The sequence below is a fragment of the Podarcis liolepis genome, assembly GCF_965112155.1.
Source record: "Podarcis liolepis genome assembly, chromosome: 4".
Lineage (NCBI taxonomy): Eukaryota > Metazoa > Chordata > Lepidosauria > Squamata > Lacertidae > Podarcis > Podarcis liolepis.
Genome location: NC_139558.1, coordinates 35052461 through 35075477, shown reverse-complemented (window position 1 = coordinate 35075477; position 23017 = coordinate 35052461). Strand labels below are relative to the sequence as shown.

General features: G+C 44.8%; 1 protein-coding gene across 2 annotated transcripts in view; it reads left to right on the top strand.

The window, feature by feature from the left end:
• Positions 1-563: 563 nt before the first annotated feature.
• SLC9A7 (solute carrier family 9 member A7) overlaps positions 564-23017 on the top strand; it is a 56304-nt gene continuing 33850 nt past the window's right edge. The window contains exon 1 of one of the 2 annotated variants that reach the window (XM_083501919.1): positions 564-1197. In XM_083501919.1, coding sequence (XP_083358045.1) covers positions 945-1197 — 253 coding nt within the window. In that variant the 5' untranslated portion in view covers positions 564-944. The remainder of the gene's footprint in view (positions 1198-23017) is intronic. The other variant, XM_083501920.1, reaches the window with a different exon arrangement.

Sequence of the window (23017 nt, the reverse complement as noted above, 5' to 3'; positions counted from 1 at the left end):
GGCGTACATGGTTTTAATCCTCACCCAGCGGGCTTCATGGCTGCGTGAAGATCTGAACCCTGGTCTCCCAGGTACTAGTCCAAGACTGTCACCACAACACCACAAAGGCTCTCTTGTTTTTTTGCTGGAGGGACACAGAGAATGGAACAGGCGTTGCGGCAGCCCCAAACCCCAAGCTTCCCACTAAGCTCCCTTTTCACTTCTAGGTTTGCAATTTCTGAGACAGCAGCATCGACAAGAACTGGATGCCCACCCTCTAGCAACTCAAGGGACTTTGAGCTTTCTCTACTCAGCTTGTGGTGTACCCTGGCTGCGGAAGGAGGCGGTAGCATGGCCTGCACCACTTCAGGAAGTGGCGGGGGGGGGCGCCTTACATCGAATATGCTTCTTGAACTCCCGCCCAATTAAGCACAACAACAACAGTCAGCAGCAGACCTTTCCAAGGCAGCAGACGCGGGGAGCATTCGGACACGATATTCCCCCGGAAAATATATATATTGTCTGCAATGGTACGGCCGTTCTCCCGCCTGGTTGCGCTGCCGGCGCAAATCCCGCCTCAGTGCGGGAGCGCAAGGAGGTGGCGCCGCCGCCGCAGCCGCGCAGCTGGGAGCGTGGCAGGCCTTAAAAGAGGCGGGGCGGCGACGGCAGCGGCGAGAGACGGAGCAGTAGCAGCAACGCAGCGAGGACTACAGCAGCCGGCAAACTTTGCCTGCCGGGGCCTGCCTACCGGAGAGGACCCGCGCAGAGGCGGAGTCTGTCGGCGGCGGCGCGCGCGCCACTGGGGATGAGGCTGCTGCTCCTGGCTTGGCGGCCACAGGCTGAGCGAGCGTAAGAGGCTGGCCAGGCATTGCAGAGGCTGCGGGCGGCTCGGTGCGCAGCTGCTGCGGGCCGGGGAAAGAAACACCGGCGGAGGCGGCGGCGGCGGCCCCAGCACCCCCAGCAGCATGACGCGCCCTCCTCCGCTCTTGCTCCTTTCGCTGCTGCTGCTTCGAATCCCCGGGCCGTGCTCCGGGGAGCGGAGCAGCAGCGCCCTGGAGGAGATCGCCACGGAGAAAGAAGCCGAGGAGAGCCACCGGCAGGACAGCGTGAGCCTCCTGACGTTCATCCTGCTGCTCACGCTCACCATCCTCACCATCTGGCTCTTCAAGCACCGCCGCGTCCGCTTCCTCCACGAGACCGGCCTGGCCATGATCTACGGTGAGGCTGGGGGTGCGCGCGCGCTAGGAGGAAGGAGGAGAAGGGGAAAGAGATGGGTGTGTGCGCGCGAGATAGAGATCGCCTTTGATGCAAGCGCCTGCCGCGAACAAAGGCTTGTTAGCACACTTGCATCAAATCCTGTAAGCAGAAGAGGGAGTGTGTGCGTTTGTGTGTGTCTTGCAAGGTCCTTCCGTTCCTCGCCTTGCTTTCTCTCTCCTTCATATACGATGACACAAAACTCTTCTGTATGTTGCGCGCGCGTTTGTGTGTGTCTCCCCCGCCCCCCTCCATCGAAACCTTATTTATTTGTGGAAGCGCCATGAATGTCAAGGCGATTTGCTAATTCCACCTGCCCTTGGCTGTGGAGGCGGGAGGAGGAGAGTTGCATTAGATTCCAAAGGGGCGGGAACAGCGACTGTGCCTATGGCAAAAGGATGCTCTATGGAGGTCAGGGTGGGGGGTACATGGTGGGGTATTAGATGGGCGAGGAGGCATTTGCTCTGGTTGCTTGGACCCCCCCCCCCATCGTTTCTTTGCCTGGTGGATGCGACTCTATACCTCCTCTGCTTTTTTCTTCTGTGTCTTCAGATATATGGTTGTTTTGTGGTGTCTTGCTGGCATCGTTTTCTCAAGGCCCAGGGTCTGGATAAATACAGATGCACATGTGTGAGCCTCTTCTCAAGTCAAACCTGCACCTCCTTGAAGAAGAATGAGCATCCCTCGAAATGTGTGCAATTAGCCAGGCCTCTGCTATTTCCTAATTCAGCGTTTCCAAGCTAATGGGGGAACAGAAGGTCAAATTGCTTTGGGCATCATCAGTTCTCTCTCTCTATGCACACCACCATATATACCACCATCGTAAGAGGCAAATTATGTAATGTGCATTTCAGAGAGGGCTTTTGCATATGCAAAAGCCCTCTCTGAAATGCACATTACATAATTTGCCTCTTACGATTGTGGTTTGCAGGCTTGTTTAGGGTCATAGGGAGTGGGACAGAGGCCAAATGTCAGTTGCTTTTTACATAATGGAAAAAAATAGAGATGTAAACTATGTTTTCGTGTCGCTTTTCTTAATGGAGATACATTATTATGACATGCTGAAATGTCCCCTGAGGAAACCTTCAGGCCTTATTTGAATGCTGCTCGCTAATTGAACTGGTAATGTGCATGGTGGTGCAGAAGTTAAATTTCTGTACGGTAAACATTTCAATTGTAGTCTTGACAGCAAGATTCTGTCATGTGCTACTTTTGGATTCCCTCATTTTTTTACTGGGAATAAACTGGGCATAATTTTGTTGTTGTTGTTATCTTGGACTCTGTACAGGAAGACTAGACACATCTTTAAACATTCATGCTCTTTAGCTGGAAGCTTGGCTGCCTGCTAGCTTTGTGTTTTTTGTTTTTTTAATCTTTGGCCCTTGATGCTTCCTGGCTCCCTCCTGATTGTGCTGAAACTCTGCACCAGGAAAGGTTACCCAATGCACCTTAAATCCTTGTGTGTGGTCATGTGATGAAATTAAGTAAATACTGGTTTGGAGCTGTTCCATTTGCTGCTTATTTTATATCAGATTTCTAAAATGGTTCAAAGTTGCAATGCACAGATGCCATGATCCCTGACTTTAGATCTGATTTTTATATCTTTTGCACTATTATTGTTCCCTGTTGTTGTATTTACTTGGGTTTCATTCTGCTGCTGTGCTTTAGTCTGTTAGATGTTACCTTTGTGTTTAATTTGGACATTGTTATGATCTTAACTTTTCTGTAAGCTGCACAGAGAACTTGTTCTTTTTTCTTTTTTTTGCTAAGTACTGTAATTAAATAAGAAAAGCTTGCCCTTCGAAAGGTTTTGGTGGTGGAAGATCAAAGTAAAAGTACCATACATTTGTTCCTATTATCTGATGTGGCACAGAACTGGGGAATTGTGATCAGCTCAGTAGCCACCAGATTTGATTAATGACTGGTGCAGAGGACTGCATGTGTACCTACACTGACATATATATAACCTTGTGCTATTTTCCTTTTGCATCTTCAATATCATAGCAATTCTTAAGTTTTCAGATTTTGATCATAGGCAGAAGTGTGTTGATTCTCAAACTCTGGGTTTGATTACTGTATTTGGTTTCTTCTTTGCTGGTAAAAAATGAAATCTAAAAGGGCATAATGTCTGCTCAACATTCCATGGTGCAGATGTTTATTCTGGTAAGGAAGTGCCCATGAATGTTTGCACTGGGCAAAAAGCAACTGTTTCCTCCACTATAACTATTCAACAAATCCTTAAAAGTTAAAACAGTTGAAAAGCAATGGGATTTTCTCTGCTGAGGTTTCTCAACCTCTGACAATCTTCTTAGTCATTTGTTCCCTGCTGCAGTGCTGTGCTGTTGTTGTTGTAAGTCTTCTTTTTTTAACACCCTGAACACTTGGAGTAAAGATATGCAAATGTTTCCTGTGTGCTGCAATCTTGTGCATGTCTACGCAGAAGTAAACCTCACTGAGTTTAATAGGAATTTCTCTAAGGAAAGCATGTATAGGATTTCATTCTTAGCGTAACAGCTTGCATTTGCATCATTTTCTAGACCATACAAAATCAGTTCCCATAAGTTATGGGTATACATAAGAAACATCCACATACTTGACCTGGATGTGGATGATATGATACACTCTCACCATGGGACATTTGTCTCAATAATAGGTTCTATGTTGATTTTTATATTTATATAGAATGGTTTTTTCCTCAATTCTTGAAGCTAAATGCATGGAATACAAAACAGACTATTATAGGAAGTATAACATATGTTGGTAGGTTCTATGTACTTAAAATCTCAAGAATCTTTTTTTTCGTGTGTCCATCAATAAATATAACATAGCGTTTCTGCCTGCTAAACTGTGTATTTTATTGAGATAAATGGCAGGCTTTTTTTTTTTTAAAAAAAGAAAATTTTAAGACGCAAAGGTCTGTTTTGTTTCACAGAGTGCACATAGTACTGTAAAGTTACATAAGCAAAAACACAGAACCTTTCCCTGAGTTGCTTCCAAACTGAATTGACAGTGAAGAAGACAGCAGAAGGATAGAGGAAAGTGAGCTGGTGAAATTATACACACTTAAGCTCTGTTCAGTTTTAAAAATAGGAATTAAGGAATTAATCTAGAGGCTTGCTTAATTTATGAATTCTTTCTTATGAAGCATCTCGGAAGCAACATTGCAGTACATTAAAAACTCATATGAAACCATAGCACACGTAAAAAAAAAAAAAAGCTATTGCATATAGAAGCAATTTCATGTCCAGTGTAGATACTGACCGAGATAGAAATCTCCACTTAGAAGGTCTCTTGAAAGAGAGATGTCTTCAACAGATGCCAAAAAGACAACAGATGCGCCTGTCCGGTATGTAACGTGTGTGTAGGTGCCTACACACTAAAAGCTTGATTTTTGACATCACATGGAATGGACCTCCTGATAAGATGGTATCTGCAAGATGAGACTTATGTGGCAAAGTTGGGCTTTGAGGAGGGGTTTGAAAGAAAAGAGAGCTGGCGCTATCTATAAGTAGGGGACAAAATTGAAGTGTAAGACACAGCGAAAAAGCAAGGGAGAATGAATGCTGATGAGGAAAACTTACCAATTTGGGTATTAAAAATTTGCACATCTAGGTTGAAGTCCGGTATTAGCTTACTTGAGAGCAAGCCCATTGAATTGAGTGGGACTTATTTCTGAGTATAGGATTTCGCCGTTAACTAGGATTGTATAGTATTTATCCAATCTTTCATATTGCTCCAGTCTTGTATAAAACAAGATAGTAAATATTTGACTATTTATTTTTGGTAAAACTTTGGCAGTAATGTTGTTTGTAGCGTTTAAGCAATGGCTAAACCATTGTTAAGATTTAGACAGGAAGACTGTAGCACTAAGTCAGTCTTCTTTACAGCCATATAACATTTATTGCTGGTGTTTAGTTGTAAGCAGTCTCAGCCGCTCTTTATTTGCATTTCAGGGACTTAACTCTACTTCCAAAAAGCACAGAAAAGCAATACTGAAGACAACCCATTGGCCTTTTATTTCAGCACTGCGCTAGAAAATCTAGCCTTTGGTGTGGAACATAGAATATGTCAAGCCAATTTGGGAATACTGTTAGTTCTTTCTGCGTCATGTGTACATTGCCCAATCACTGTGTGAGAGGAGAAAGGGGGATTTCCGTACTTGAAAGAAATTTTAAAGTAAATTAATTAAACACTCAGGTTTTTTTTTTCTATTTCTTTTGGTAATCAAATTTAGTAACTGCTGTTAAAGCTGTTTCATGCTCATTTCCCATTGCAGGTGTAACTTACGCATGAAAGAGTATTCATCATTGTAGATAAAGGAAACACATGTTTGGGAAGGGGGTTGTTTATGAAATGGGACAAGAGTAACTTGTCTCATGTGGTCATTTTGCTTAGACTCCCATGTGAGTCCAGAGTTTATTATTTAAAACGCAACGAACCTGAACGGTGGGAGAATAAGGATGGATGAAAAGAAGTACTTTTTCACACAGCTGGTAGGTAAACTATGGAATCTGTTAGCCTAAGACACGGTGATGATTACCACCAGCCTGGCCAATTTTAAAAGGGGCTTAGACTCAAGGAGGTGGAAGCTATCAATGGCTACCAATCATGGTGGCTGTGTACTACCTCCAGGGTCAGAGGCTGCACCCCTCTGAATATCAGTTATTTCATTTATTATATTTTATGTATTTGTTGTTGTTTTCCACAGAAGTGTTTCAAAGTGGCTTTACAATGTGCTGTAAAAACAACATTAACATAACGCAAGGGTCAGCAACCTAAGGCCCGTGGGCCACAAGCGGCCCATGGGGATTGTTTAACCGGCCCATGGACCCCCGCCACCCTCTCGGTTGGCTCCCGTGCGCCACGCTAAACTGCCACGGAGCAGAGCGGGGACCGCCTTCCGCGACTCTGTCCAGCTTCCCATTGGCTGCAGGAAGCTCTTCAGCCAATGGGAAGCTGCACATGCCTCCTCCATGCCGGAAGAAGTGCTGGAAATAGTGTTTGCACATGTGTGTGTGTGCACTCTGGCCCACTGTGGCGTCTGCGGGACCATGAACCAGCCCAAGCCACAAAAACCTTGCCGACCCCTGACATAAAGTGGAAGAACAAATAAAAATAAACAAAGTAAGGCTTCTAGTAAGGCTTCTGTCCCTAACCCGACTTACCTGGGAGGAAGCCTTAAGCACTGCTCACATGCTTTCAAGGCTATCTATACAGCTTATAAAAGCTAGAATTTAATTTATATTTCTTCATTCTTTTTTAAAATTAACCCTGAGATTCTTGAGATGCTGGAATACACGTGGAGCTGGCCTATAAGACATCTTGTTTCTATTCTTTTTTAAAATATGTATTCTGAGTTGATCATGGTGCTGAATTCTGTGCCCCATGCAAAATGACCAGTGTAACCCTTCCAGCCCACTTGCTGGGTTCCTTTGAGCCTTTTTATGATGCTGCATCAATAAAACCCCACCCTTGGTTCCTGAGGATCAGTAGTGGAAGGGAACTGTTGCAGTTGAGGTCCCCGCTTGTCGACTTCCCATAGGCCTCTGGTTGGTCACTGTGGTAAACAGATTGCACATTGGGGCAAAATAAATCTTAATTTCGCATATACACTCATGAGGGTCTGAACTGTTGGAGCACAACCTTGGGGTTGTAGTGGACAGCTTGAGGAAGATGTTGGTCCAATGGGCCCCATTGAACCCAGTATGTCTTCTTTTGAGTAAACCTGTTTTGCAGTGCAATCCTACAAAATAATTTGAAGTTTTTCATCTTTAACAGCATTGCCATGGCAACGTTAAATAGTCCTCAGTTCTTAAACTATTTTGCGTGGCAGTTTGATTTTTGTTAACAGTGTTAAAATCCTTTCCTACACTTTTGTAAATGAGATAACTACAAAAGTAGCATTGCCTAGAACAAGGAACTAAAGTTCTGTGCCAGTTCTGAGAACTCTATTAGATATGTGGCACCAATTTCCAAGAACTTTAGTTCCTCATGAGGAAATGATCGCAATGAAAACACAGTTTTGGTTTCTTGTGAAGGCATGCCTTAATGTTGCACTCCTTCACCCTCTATCAGAAACTGCATTTATTATTATTTTAATGTTACCTGTATGAATTAGGGTGGTTTAAGGCAAAAATGATCTGCTAGGGGGTAAGTCTGGTCCCCAGCATCACCACAAAATTTTGTCAAGGTGTGGCAGAAATTCCTTATAGTGTTGATCTTAAGGAAGACAAGATAAATATTACAAGTTTGAAAAAAAAATGAAAATATAGTTAGATAAATATCATTTATAATTTTTTTAAAAAGGCATTTTGTTCTAGAATACATTTCTCCTTGAATTCTCTACTGTGGTTCCAACTTTATTATGAAGTCAAACCGCTTTTAAGCTGATCAACTGATGTGACAAAATATGGTTCTTGAATGATTGTCAGGAGGGTAGAATGGATATTAGAAGTTGGCTTCTTGTGGTTTAAGATAAATGGAAGGCAGAAACGATTGGTCTGAATATCTTCCAGTTCTTGTTTGTCTCTTGTCACTAGATATTTGATGCTGGTGCATGGGCGCATTTAAAACTTTTATGGGTAACTGGATCCTGAGAAGCTGATGAAATGCCTACGTTTGAGGGACAAGGGAAGACTATTCCCAAAGCGGGGTCAGTTTTGTCCAAACCTTTTTGCCTAGGAAACTTCCTAGCTTATTTATTTTGGATTTCATAAAATTTATACAACACTTGATTGTAAAAGCGAAACGGAACACCCCTCTCAAAAACCTCAAAGTGTTTTTTAGCTGACTCCTGACAGCAAAAACCGTCTTGATTCCTTATGCTGCATTTTGATCCCCAATATCGCTAACATCCACTAGTCATCCTGACTGTAAAGTTTAAAAAGCAGAAGCATGAATAAACCAGATAACTAAGTGAGACTGCTGCAGTGTGCGTCTGTGGGGAAGCTACTAATTGTGGTTTGTTGGTGTCGTTGTCGGCTGGAGGAAACATTGAGTGATGTTCCGTATTTTTCGCTTTGGTGGTTGAATGAATCTCTGCTTGGATAATTATTTGCTCCTTTTTCATACAAAAAAAGCTATTTACAGCCTCTCAGTAAGCAACAACTTATTTTTTGTCAGATAGAAAATCAACCATCGGGTTCTCTTGAGCCACTGAGCAAACACCAGTCAGACACCAAATAATAATAATAATAATAATAATAATAATAATAATAATAATAATAATAATAATAATAATATTAATAATTTATTATTTGTACCCCGCCCATCTGGCTGGGTTTCCCCAGCCACTCTGGGCGGCTTCCATAGAAACCAAAAATACAGTAAAATATCACAGATTAAAAACTTCCCTGAACAGGGCTGCCTTAAGATGTCTTCTAAATGTCAGGTACTTATTTATCGCTTGATCAGCTCTGGTTTCAATGCTTGAAGTTACTTGTAGTAGAAATCTTCAAGTTCATATATATATGGCACACTTTTGCAGAAACATTGACACACCCTTTCTGTGGCCATGCCCCTTGAGGAAGTGGTGAATATGTGTACAATAAGATCACAAAACAGTACCAAAAAAAAAGTGATAGGCTGTTGCTTGTAGGGCCTGTGTTATTGTCAGGGACTGGACTGAGGAGGAATGGTGGGAATCGCGTGCCCCCCTTTATCTGAACTTTCACAAGGGCAGAAGGAATTAGAACGGTGGTTTGCAGAGGGACGGAGTCCAGAGGGGAAAAGCTGGGAAATATTGGGTGAGGAGCAGCTAGAAGAAGAAACACCAGGAGAGAGACAGCTGGCAGATTGGAGAAAAGTCCTTGGAAAGCATTCCTGACCCCCCCCCCCACCATCGCCTAAGACTAGAAGGGCTCTGAGAGTGATAGAACAGAAAGCGCAGCGGCAACAAGCTCAGATTACCTGACATAGGAGTGGCATAGATCAGGGGTCAGCAAACTTTTTCAGCAGGGGGCCGGTCCACTGTCCCTCAGACCTTGTGGAGGGCCGGACTATATTTTGAAAAAATAATAATGAACAAATTCCTATGCCCCACAAATAACCCAGAGATGCATTTTAAATAAAAGAACACATTCTACTCATGTAAAAATACGCTGATTCCCAGACTGTCCACGGGCCGGATTTAGAAGGCAATTGGGCCTGATCCTGCCCCCAGGCCTTAGTTTGCCTACCTATGACGTAGATTAATGAGGATGGAGGGGGTGGACCTTTACTGGGAGCAACGCCATTTCTAGAGAGAGAGGCATTCCTTTGTCTCTCGCTGTGATTATTAAAGAAACTATCTGTAAGAACGCTCCTTTTGTTTGATCTGCTAATTTACTGCCACCGCGGGAGGGATCCAGTTCCCCGAAGCCTGACAGTTATTCTGTTTTTTGAGCCCCTTTCAAGTGGGTTGTCTGCCACAGCATGTAAAGCTATACCTGTGTATGAATGGAGTGCGCCTGGTGTGTGTGTGAGGGAGTTTTAGATTATTCCCTTTTTGTGCAGATTTTGTTTAGCATGTGGACGCTGCACAATGCTATGCAGCGTGCGGGATTGGCCTTGGAAGACCCTGCTTATGAGTCTGGCATTGGTGGGCACAGAGAATAAGCCTTTTCCATAGTAGTTTCATGCTTGCGGAATTCTCTCCTAGTGAGGAGGAGATGATGATGATGATGTTTACATGCCACCCTGGGTGGCTCTCAACAAAGTATTAAAAGCACAGTAAAACACCAACCTTTAAAAACTTCCCTGAATAGGGCTGCCAATAATAATAATAATAATTTTGTGTAGCCCCTACTTGAACATATTCTGTAAGCTTCGGGGGGGGGGGGGGATTTAAACTGCCTTTGGCTGATTAATATTCCACAGCCTTTTAAATGTGTTTGTGGGAGGAGGTTTATTGTTTTGTTGGTTTTCTTTCACTATTTATTTGTACTTTTTTCCTGTGAACCGCCCTAAGATCTTGTGATGAACGGTGGCGTATAAACTACAGAACACCACATTATTATTATTATTATTTATTAGGTTAAACTACTGCTATTTTTAATGTAGTGCAGTTTTAGGTTTATATATCTTGCCGGTATCGCTCCACTGAATTGTGTCTTGAATTTTGTCTTGAAAGGTAGCATATAGGTTTTCTAAAAAAATAAATAGTGGTTCCCTGCAAAGCCGTGCTGCTTGGCATGATTTCCAAGGATGATTTAGCCCATGTGTATGCCTGTTGAGTCAATATAGCTGCCTGCCTGCCTGCTTCCCATGGTTTGTTCTGACAGGCCTATCGGCACAACACTTACTTGAACTGATTTGCTTCCATTTCTCTTTTCGCTGCAGGTCCTCAGTATGCACTTTGCTGGCGATATCACACCCACAATAGACCAATGCACAGAAGCTTGCACGCTTCATATAAGGGTTAGGTAAGTGTGAATCTTTTCGCCAATATTGTATTTTTTTCGCCTGCCTCAATATTCTTATTTTATACTTGGGTCTTATAAAATAAGAATATTTTAAAGGAAAACATGCCATATTGAAACAGCAACAAAGACGTCGTCTTGTGTCCGTGAACAGGCTTTTCTGTCAATTATCCGGAGGGATATGATGTCGCCAGCAGAGTGCATCTGGGCTTGGACTGGCCAATCACTTGACAGCTGAAGGTTATGCCGGGCTGTCACTTTTCCTGGATCTTTTTTTTGGGGAAAGAATTTTTTTGGGGGTTGGGAAAGGTAAGTAGCTATTCTGAAATGTTGCTGGAACATCAAGCTTCTAGCAGTATATGTCTCTGCTGGCAATTACTTTGCTATGCATATGTTTGTAATGTGTATATAGTCTGAATGTAATACAGTATCCTGATCCAAGGACATGGAATAGAATTAGAAACTCAGTGCAAAAGGCAGGATTCCCAGTCCTCTAACTTGCATAATAGGAACAGGTAGGCACCAGAGAGAGAGAGAGAGAGAGAGAGAGAGAGAGGAAAGGTGGAAGAAAGAGTGGTTAACCATTCTTCTACCACCTGGCTTTCTTCTGCAACATTACCTTTCTTTCCAGGATATGTTTCCTTATTTGTCTAGAAAATCCAGTCCTGCAATCAGATTTGGGGGGAAGTGGTTCGATGGGAGGAGTCGGCAAGGGAAAATAAGTGGATGGCAGGAAGCTTAAGAGCTCTCTGCCTCTACAATGCTGCAGATTCTCCCACCCACACCCTGCTACTGCTGCTTTGCATGTTCGAGGCAGGTGCCCAATGGGGAATTCTTCACCGGTTGCCAAATCATCTAGCCCATGTCTCCATTTAGCTGGAGTATGGACTTGTGCAACTTCTTTTTCTTGAGAAATGTGTCATCAGCATTCAAAGCCTGGGGGAGTTTCAGCAGCAGCTTGGGACATGGAGTATGGTGTTGGCATGCGCAAAGTCAGAGATCCGACCTAGAGACTGGCATAACTGGAAATCGGCAAGAGGACATTTAAGCTTGGCCAAGGATGGGAAACCTGTGGCTTTTCTAGATGTTGCTAGACTCCCAGAGTACAGAAATATACGCCGTAGCCAGTGTTCGAATTATGCCAGGCGTATTTTGCACCTGGCTGTCAGCCACTTGCGACCAAGTGAAGATGGCCAGGTGCCAGGATGACACGTAACGTCTCCACTGTCTGGAGGTGCATGCCTGGAGATCCTTGGATCTTGACTGTTTTCACACACTAGCAACACGTCCTGTAGACTTCTACCTGTTGTATTTATCTGCACAATCAGAATTAATTTCAGGAACCAAAAAGACAAATTGAAAAATCCGATATTCAAGCCGTCTGCCCAAAAATGGCAACTAGGCGACTGTAACCCTGGTTTAAGGAGCCATTTGATGCCTAGCTTAAATATCTCTGTTTCTAACACTGACTGCAGCATGTCACCAAGCAGCCCTGTCTTTCTTTTGGAATCGGTTTGTGACAGATTAACCAAAACTTTTGCAGCTATTGGATTCCAACAATCATCTGTCAGAAACCTCTGGCGAATGGTTGGGGAGGGTAGGTAAAGGCAGGAAGAAGAGACCTGGCGTCTTATTACCAGTGAAATTATGGCGTTTACATTCCCACCCTAGCCCAGCCAGAGCACTGGCTATTTTAAGAGTCCTAGTACAGGAAACATCTCTAGAGTGCTGCTCTGAATGGCTGCTTTTCATTGGTTCCATTTGGCCATCTAGGGGAAGAAAGCTTCCATTGATGTGAAGAGCATCTGTGAAGGATGAAGTGCAAGTAGGAATGATGGACTCTGGCGCTAATGAAAGGACAAATTGTCTTGTTGGGCATTGGCAATATCTTGGAGTGTGCGTACAGGCATAAAGTGTTGATGATGATCTTGGAAACCATTTGATACAATAAGGAATAATTTTGGTGCATTTTGGAGTTGTTTTTTAAATTTGCAAGGAGGGGAAAGCCAATTCAGTGTTAGGGTGTGCATGGTATTATATCCCCACCCCCATTTCCACAGATTTTTGCCATTTAGATGACACATGTAAAGCTACAAATAGATTTTGGCTGTGTGAAATGCAACATAAATAAGGTCTGCACAAAGCAGAATATGTTATGAAACAGTTATGAATCCTAATACGTGGTACAGATTGAAGCTACGATGTGTATTGGAGAAAACAAATAAACTTTTTTATTTGTTTCTATTTTCATAAGCAGTTAAGAAAGAAATACTAGTTATTATTCCTCCTTTTTCAGTCTGTGTTAGCCAGATGGAAGCATATAGTAACAGTACACTCTGTACACACAGAGTTGCTATTTCTGTCTCTTAGCGTTACTAGAACAACATTTTCCCCATTTTGGAGAATGGCACAGGAAAAGGCTTGAAAATACTGAAAACAACTCCGTGTAGAGTGACAGTAAGACGGTAACCAGCCTTTATGAAGCCATCTTTGGTACAGCCTTTTTTTTTAATACAGTGGTACCTCTGGTTACGAACTTAATTTGTTCCGGAGGTCTGTTCTTAACCTCAAACCGTTCTTAACCTGAGGTACCACTTTAGCTAATGGGGCCTCCTGCTGCCGCCATACCACCAGCGTTCAATTTCTGTTCTCATTCTGATGTAAAGTTTTTAAGCCAAGGTTCTACTTCCGGGTTAGCAGAGTCTGTAACCCTAAGTGTTTGTAACCCGAGGTGTTTGTAACCCGAGGTACCACTGTACTGTGTATGGATGGTAACTGTCAAAAAAAGCATCAAGAGGTTCAAGTATCTTGGGTACATCTGAAGACTTCTTCGTTTTTGCCAGCCTGGTGACTAACAGCTTGCAAGCAATGTGCAAAAGAGTGGCTAGAGCGACTCCCCTTTGTCTTTCCTCTCTGCCAAGATCAGAATCTTAAGCCATTGTATGGCCTTAACTGGCAAGGGCAAAAGTGCTCTTTCATTCAGTGAGAACTTGCAGAATTCACTGGTACCAGTTATGGTGGGGTGACCACCATACTTAAATGGACTTAAAGGGGAATTAGATTCTGGTCCTGGGTGGGGTTGTACTAAGCATGCCGTTTTGAAGGAGTGCTCCTGGATTTGGTGCCATCTGTGGAGCTGCAGATAATGTCAGTGGCCGAAAGTGCAACTGTGGTGTTATCTTGCTTCAGCGGTGCATGCTTTGGTAACATCCTGACTAGATTACTGAAGTGCACCCTGTACGGGCCTGCCCTTGAAGACTGTTTGGACACTTTAATTGGAGCGCAATGTGGCAGCTGGAACATTTGTTAGCAGCTGGGCATTACAACAATATTATAGTTTTTTCTACATGAGTTATATGGGCCCTGGACCATTTTAAGGTGCTGTTAGTCCTAAAGCACTGCCTCAACTGTAACTTTGGCATCTCAGGCCCTGTTCTCAGTTCCACCGATGAGTTCTGTCAGATTGGCAGCTACAAGGGACAGAGCTGTCTCTGGGATGGCCTGTCACTCATGCAATACGCTCCCCGGGGATCTATGTATGGCTTGGTGTTGTGCTTTCATTATTATTTCAGCCTGTATATGGATAATTTTTCGGAGCAGAGTCTTAGCAAATGTGCATCTGTTGCTATTTGTTTTATTTATTTGAAGCATGTCTGAGCCGCTTAATATTTTAAAATCTCTGATGCAGTATTCAATCATACAACAGTAAAACAGTGAAGCAGCACTGTAAAAAACAGGTGCCACGTTAGAAACCAGTAAAGCATTGCTATTATTATAGCACCCTGGCCCAGTCCAGCAACGTAACTAGACTAATTTCATACAACACATTGTTTTTGTTTGAGTTAAGATTGCTTACTATTTTCAACTACATCCACAGGGCACCTACTGTTAAAATAGCATTATTTTAACTATGATTATAACGCTGGAAGCGCCTTGTAAGTGACTGACACACTCTCTTGGGAGAACAAGCTCCATTTATGCAATGGTGGTGACAGATTTAGGTTATGTTATGTCTGCATACATATAGATGCAATTTGGTAGAGCCTATTAAATACAGGTCAATGGTCCCTTGCATATTTCCTATTGGGTAAGCTAATTTAGGACATCTGGACAAAAGTTTCCATACTGTTATATCTTTTGTGTGATTGAGAGATATACTGGCAGGCAGAAATCAAGGAAAATATAAATGTTCTGCTCAACAATGATGCCTGATGCTCTTTTAGATATTTTGTCAAGGGAACGGAAATGAGCTGCTTCTGCTGTAGCAGACCAAATCTGACATGAATTCATACCTCATGTTGACATATTATTATGATCCGTTGGCTTCCAGACTCAAAATGTGGCACTGGTACTGGTGGTATTATAGTAAACAGTGTCTTACTTCATAAAATATGGATCAGAGAGACATCTAGGAAGATGGAGTTTTTTGTTTTAATTTTGTTCAGCATCCCCCACACATGCCATCTCAATTATCCAAATTCTAGAAACAATTTTCTGAGGCACTATGGGAAAGCTGGTTCTTTTTTTAAAGGATCCCTCCCCCTCATTGCTTGTACACATGAGGAAAGGGACTTTCCGAAGTAGAGCTGCTAATATTAGACTACTTAAGCAAGTTCTCCCATTCTAAAAGCTCCTGTTTCAAGAGTCGGTTATTTGAAATAAATGAAGCTTAAGTTAGAAGTTTTTAAATGGTTGGATGAGGACCAGAGGAAGCCCTATACAATCATGAAGCTTAAAGTACGTTTTCAGCTGGGTAGCATGTGGTTTTATGGTGGATTATTATTATTATTTGGAAAATCTGAATTAAATGGCCGGGGATGGGGAGGTTAGGCTGCCACTTGGATGAGGACAACGTCTGGTGGACCACATGAGAATCCACTTTAAGCTGCTGCATGTACACAGCTTGAAGTAGTTGGCAGCAATTCAGAGGATTGTGGTGCTGATCTGTTTGTGCCATAGCAATGGCATGATTGCCTGAGTCATACACCAAAATAGACCCTGGATTCACACATCAGTATAGCCCTATTGGCATTGAATGTTGAACATGTGATGGAGAGAGCAGGGTCCTTCCTTCTTGCTGTCCTCATCCATTCTGTTCAAATTACTCACCCTTTGCTCACTTTACTAGGGAGGGTGGTGGTCTGTGGGGGAGCCTGCTGTTTCAGTCAAAAGATTCTAGAGCCTTTTCATGTTCCAAAGTTTAAAGCTTGGAGATAAAGCAGAGTCCTTATCTCTAGCAAACAGCTTTCCTTGAGTCACTGCAACTCTGCAAAATCTGAAGGCCAGGAAAGTGGAATGTCTTCTTTTCTCCCACCATTGCCGCCACTAAGTCTTGTGACGTTCCAATTGTGTTTTAACTCCCTATTAAAAGACATTGCTTCTATTTTCCTCAAGCTTGTTTTTTGCTTCACATTCATCTTTTTCTCTTTTTTTCCTACAATGATAGGTTGAAAAATGACTACATGTTGCAAAGGAGAAATGACACAAGGCCATTGTAGTGGATGGTTTGGACCAGGGAAATATGGGTTCAAATCTCTGCTCAGCTTTGAAACTTTCTGGTTGAGCTTTGGTCAGTCACCACCTCACGTACATAACAAGGTTCTTGTAATTAGACATGTGGACAGGGAGCTATGTAAATTTTCCCGAGCTCCATGAAAGACCTCTGATCAATTCAAAGATTTGTGGAATGGCACAGGCACCAACACCAGTAAATATACCCATTTTTGTGTCATGTGAATTGAGCTTCTGCCCACTCACAGGCATGTGAATACTGCCAATGGTGTAGTGCTAATGATTCCGTGCTTCAGCAGTAGCCAAATGTGTTGCCCTTTGGATGTTGTTGAACTCTCAGTACTCTAGTCAGCACAGCCAATGGTCCGAGATGATGGAAGTTGTAGTCTACTGCCATCAGGAGAGAACTGAAGTCCCACCTAAGTATTTTATTGAAGTTGAGAATAGGTAACAGCTTTGCGGACGCTTACCAGTGAACATCAACTTATTGTGCTGAACACCTCAAGAAGACTTTGAGATAGTCAGTGGGAATCTACAGGTGGTTATGGGGAACCTGCTGTTTTTATATAATAACAGGACTTTTGCCTATTGCTAAAGTCTTTTTCTCTTCCATACTAGTGGAAGAGAAGTGTGATACCACAAGACAATGTTTGCCCCACAAACCTACACCGATGATTACAACAGTTTCTTTTACCCAAGGAATTTTTAGTCCTGTGTGATGGCTTGAGAGCTTGACAGTTCTTGGTTATGCATGCATTTCACATAGCCCAGTGGTTGAGCATCTGCTCAACCCAGGTTGTTTCAAGGTAGGACTGGGAGAGACCCTTATCCAAAACCCTGCAGAGTCATTGCTGGTCAGTAGAGACAGTACTGAGCTGAATGGACCAGTTGGGCTGACACAGTATAAGGCAGCTTCTTAGGTAGGTAACTTTGGAGAAAGCCATGATTTGTTGTGTAGATCCTTTGTTCATTCTCACCCGTGTACTTAAACGATTTTGCAAACAGGGGATATAAGACAGTTTGATTAATCACTTGCATGTTTCACCATCCAGTTGTCCTTGTCTCTTTCTCCTTTCTTCTCCTCTCCCCATTTGAAAATGTGTGTGGGTACAGCGAAGGCCTGATAAACAGGTGAGTCATGAACTTGAACAAACCGGCTGTGTTGTATAAAGGAGGAAGAAACAAAATTTCCTCTCACTGAATTATCTTTGCAGCTGGCTGCCATGGCCAAGGATTCTGGCATGGCCAACCACAAATATTTTTAAAATAGGCACCAGCCTCTGTATCGTGGGATGGGTTTAGAAGCAAAACACATTGTTGCACTTCCATGTGACGTCTGTTTTTTGTCTCAACACCTGTGCTTCAAGCATACTTAATCTTGGCCACAGTAAGGACTAGAACAGTATTTCTCACACTGCTGAGATGCTTGATTTCAACATACTAGCAATGTTTCTGGAGCCACAAGCGATCCCCAAACTTGAAATCGTGCATCCGTGGCTCAGTCTCCCCTTTGAAAGTATAACTTGTGTTCCAGCTTAGTGTCTGTATAAGCTATTACCTAATTATTAGGCTGTGTGCTTGATTATTTTTAGAGGCAGAGCTTTCCTGGATTTATGCTTGCTGTTAATTTGTGTTAGCAGTTTAGCTAGAAAGTGGAGCAAGATTGCACAACACTTGCCTTCAGCAATCCTTAATTTAGCCGCAATGTGCATTGGATTTTTATATTATTTTATTTTTGCGTGTGGCATTTTGGTTTTTGCTATGTATTCAGAATTAATTTTTAAGTTGCAGGGAAGATGCATGCCCTTTGCAGTAGGCCTTTGAATCTTTGTGTGTGTGTGTGTGTGTGTGTTGTTAGGCTTCTTCTTGTTGTTTAGTCATGTCCGACTCTTTGTGACCCCATGGACCAGAGCACGCCAGGCACTCCTGTCTTCCACTGCCTCCCGCAGTTTGGTCAAACTCATGTTGGTAGCTTTTTCGCTTGGTTATTTGTAATGTGTCATGTAACACATTCTAGATGCTAAATTTTCTGGGGCGAGAGGGACTCACCATCTCAAGAGTCAACATTAACATGAAAATACAGTGAGGTTGTTTACTGTCTGATCGGAGCAGGTACGTCATGATCAGAATAACAAAATTCATTGTCGGCACTTTGAAAATAGTCAAAAGTTTAAGAAATGGGCAAGGATGTACTTGTGACGTTTCTATTTGTGTGTAACTGTATTGTGTAGCAAGTACAAACGCACCAGACTACGCATTCACTTGTATTTTAGTTTCCTCTCCCTCGAGTTGGCAAGACTTGTCTGACAGCATCAAAAAACCCAAGCTTTTGGTGTCTTCAGCCCAGTCCTGAGGAATATTCTGCCAGTAGAAGTTCAGCAGGCGCCTTCTGCTCTAACCTTGAAACATTCACTGAAAACTTTTCCTTTGTTGTTGGAGATACCTTATCAAAGGACAAATCCATTAGCCCAATGTCAGGGAACTGCCATCAGAGCATCAGGTGGTGGAGGGACTCAGGCAGGATGAAAGAGACTCAACTGCTGAAGCAGGGACCAGCAGGGGGAGGAGTGGGTCTCTGAGGGAATGCGAGCAGGAGGGAGGGCTCAGGGAGGCTTCCAGCGAGAACAGTGGGGAGGTATCGGAGTCTCCCATAGGGAGACCCACACCTCGCAGGAAACTGTCACGCCGTGAGTCCAGGAGACGCGTTTCCGTTAAGGAACTTCTTTGCTGGAAACGCTTCCGCAGACAGCCACTGTCGGACTCTACTAGTGACTAGAGCAGACATGTCTGAGGAGCTCCGTCACACACGGAGGTTTGTGGGGTCGCACAAACTCTGAGGGAGCACGTTTTCACGCACAAGCAGCTAATCAAACCCTCACAGCAGTCCGACAGACTTTGTACGCTGCCTGTGCAAGAGAAGGCATCATGAGCGAACCAACCGGAACCGGAGGAGCAGGGGCTGGAGCTGGTCCAAGCTTGGAAGATAGATACCGAGCGTTGGAGGTTCAACTGGCCCTGCAGACGGCGAGGTTGGAGGAGAGAAGGGCTCAGGATGCAGACAAGAAGGGGAGAGCCACGCAATTCCCCAGAAAGGTACCAGGATTGGTGCAGAAATTTGGGGGGGACCCCAAGGACTACCATGCTTTTAGGACAGAGATGCAATATGCCCTTAATGTGCAGTTCGATGAGTTCCCTGATGAGGAATCGCGAGTTGCTTTTGTAATTGGGCATCTTGAGAAAGGGGCTAGAGACTGGGTTCGACCCCTAATGGCAACGCACAATGACATACTAAAGGACACAATGAAGTTCTTTCGTGCAATGGATATCATGTTTTCCAGCGATATTGAGGAAGGGGTGGTGCGCAGACAGCTAATGGCTTGTAAGCAGGGAAGTCGATCTGTCCGTGAATATTGGACTGAGTTTACCATGCTGATTCACAGACTGAGTTGGGATTTATCGGCGGCACCCGTTCAAATGCTATTTGAAGAAGGTCTTTCTTCGGGGGTGAAAGACGAGCTGGCACGGAGCCCCAGGGCGGAGTCTATGGATCAGCTGACCAAATCTGCGCTGACCATAGGAGCGCGGCAGGAGGCAAGAGCCTTGGAGAGGCGGGAAGGGAGAGGGGAACGTTGGAAGGAGTTCCGCATTCCAGACATTCCTGAGCCAGCTTTCCCGCCGGCAGAGCCGATGGAAATCGGAACAGCGCGCGCGCGCGCATTTTCAAAAACCAGCGAGGGAGCTAAGAAGGAGGGAAAGGGCCCCCGGAAATGCTATCTCTGCCAACAGCCAGGACACTTTGCCAGAGTCTGCCCCCAGAGGAAGGAATGGCAAGGGATGGTGGGAGCTGTTGAGGGGGGAGAAGAAGGGGGAGCGGAGCAGGTAAAAGCCAACGCCTGGTTGCCACAATTGGGGCACTGCAGCCAGGCCAAAGAGCAGTGAAAGTGCCCGTGCCAGAAGCTCCTCGACCTGCTCTAGTGATTGAAGTGTCGCTAGAGCTGCAGAATGGGCACCCCCTAAAAATAAAGGCGCTATTGGACTCAGGCAGCTCCTGCAATTTTATGAGCAAGGAGTTTGCTGCTGAACACCAGATACAGACCATCCCTTTAAGCAACCCCCTGCAGGTGACCACGATTGATGGCAGGGAGTTGTTGGGAGGAGGAGTCCGCTTGCAGACTGTCCCAATGATAATGAGGGTGGCAAGGCACACAGAACTGATAGCGTTTAATGTGGCCACCCTGGGAGGCGCTCCCATTATTTTGGGAATGAGCTGGCTAGCTCTACATGATCCGCTGGTTGGCTGGCATCAAAGAGTGGTGTCCTTTGGTTCAGCACATTGCCTAGAACACTGCAAAGGGGAGAAGGGTTCAGCAGGGGCCCAAGCCACCCTAGCAGGGACTGAAGTAATGGGGAAGGTGAAGGTACCACCACAGTATGCAGATCTCAGCGACGTGTTCAGCGAGAAGGAAGCTGACCAACTACCACCTCATAGACCCTTTGATTGTCAGATCAATTTACTCCCAGGAGCACAGCTTCCCGTGGGCAAGTTGTATGCCATGTCAGACAGGGAAATGCAGGAGTTGCGAGGGTTCATTGACAAGAACCTGAAGAGAGGCTTCATCAGAGAGTCCAAAGCAGCAGGGGGGAGCCCAGTGTTCTTTGTGGACAAAAAAAATGCGGACAAGCCGAGACTTGTATGTGATTTTAGGCGGCTGAATGCAGTGACTGAACCGGTGGCGTTCCCTATGCCCAGAATTGATGATATTTTGACCAGGGTGAGGAAGGGAAAGATTTTCACAAAGCTGGATCTAAGGGGGGCGTACAACCTGATACGCATAAGGAAAGGGGATGAATGGAAAACCACCATGTTTACCCCTTTGGGGGCGTTTGAATACCTCGTTATGCCATTTGGATTACAAGCAGGCTCCGCGTGTTTTCAATCTTTTATGAACCACGTGCTGGGCCCTTTGCTCTACAAGAATTGCGTTGCCTTTCTAGATGATGTGTTGGTGTATTCTGAGAATGAGGAGCAACATGTGAGAGACGTCAGAGAAGTGTTGAGCAGACTGCAAGCCAACAGGCTGTGGGTCAAACTGGAGAAGTGTCGGTTCCATACCAAGGAGGTGGAATTCCTGGGGTACCGCCTGTCAGACAAGGGATTGGCCATGGATCCCGGCAAGGTACAGGCAGTGCTGGAATGGAAAACACCCAAAACCAAGAAGGATGTGCAGAGGTTCCTAGGGTTTGGAAACTTTTATCGTAAGTTCATCCGCAACTTCGCCCATCTGACGGCGCCCATCACTGACTGTCTCAGCAGTAAAAAGAAGTTTGTATGGACGGCGGAGGCGGAGCGAGCGTTTGAGGAACTGAAAAGGGCCTTCGCCTCTGAAGAACAACTTCTGCATGTGGATTTACGAAAGAAGCTAAGGGTTGAAACAGACGCATCTGACAGAGCCATAGGGGCGGTGCTTCTTCTGCAGCCGGGGAAGGAGGAGTCAGAGTGGCGTCCGTGTGCCTTCTTCTCGCGGAAGCTGAACAAATCCGAGAGGAACTACACGGTGTACGACCGAGAACTGCTTGCTATTCATGAGGCGTTCCGGAGATGGAGGCATCTGCTAGTTGGTGCACAACATAAAGTGCAAGTGTGCACGGACCATAAAAATCTAGAGTACTGGAGAACGGCGCGAGTGCTCAACCAAAGGCAGTTGAGATGGGCCCAAGAGTTCTCCAAATTTAACTTTGAGATTTGTTATGTGCCAGGCCCAGAGAATGTTAGGGCGGACGCTCTCTCACGCAAACCTGAATATTTGGAGGGGGAGGGAGCACCCGAAGAAACCCATATCATTCCAGAGGACCGCTGGGTGTGTGGGGCGACTTTGGTGGGGCAAAGGGAATTGGTAGAGGGTACGGTGCAGGATGCATACGCCCAGGGGAAACTCAGGGATCTCAGAGGGGAGGAAGACAAATCCGGTGGGTTTGAGGAGAGAAATGGGGCATTGTATTATAAGGGAGCGTTATATATACCTGAAGGGGAATTGAGGGAGAAGGTACTCAAGCAGCTGCACGATAGCCCCACAGCAGGGCACTTTGGGCAACACAAAACCATGTGGCTGGTTACCAGGGAATTTTGGTGGCCCAAGGTCAGGGAAGATGTGCGGGAGTATGTGAGAGGGTGTGAACAATGCCAAAGAGCCAAGGGGGAGAGGCGGGCGCCGGCTGGTTTATTAGAACCACTGCCCACACCTGAGAGGCCGTGGGAAGCAGTGGCAATAGATTTCATGACTGATCTGCCAAGGTCTAGAGGGAAAACAGCCATCATGGTTGTAGTAGACCTGTTAACTAAAATGGCCCACTTCATAGCCTGCTCACATGCGGTTACAGCAGAAGAAACCGCCAAATTGTTTGTAGAGAATGTGTTTAGGTTGCATGGCGCCCCCTTGAGGGTGGTTTCAGACCGAGGGAAACAATTTACTTCCAGGTTCTGGAGGAAGCTCATGAGCTTACTGCATGTAGAGGTTAATTTCTCGACGGCCCGTCATCCTGAAACCAACGGGCAGGCGGAAAGAGCAAATGGGGTTCTCCAACAATATTTGAGGTGTTATGTTAATGACAGAGAGAATGATTGGGTGGAGAAGTTGGCGTTGGCAGAATTTGCCTACAACAATGCAGAGAACGTGTCCACGGGGATGAGCCCCTTTTTGGCTAATCACGGGTGCCATCCCAGAGCCTTCCCAGGGGGGGAGGGGGAGAACTGGAGCGTTCCAGCTGCAGAACAGTTCGTGGAAGAAATGGAAGCGATCCATCGCCAGCTCCAACTCAATTTAAACAGGGCTAAGGAGGAATATAAGAGGCAGGCAGACAAAAACAGAAGGGAAGGT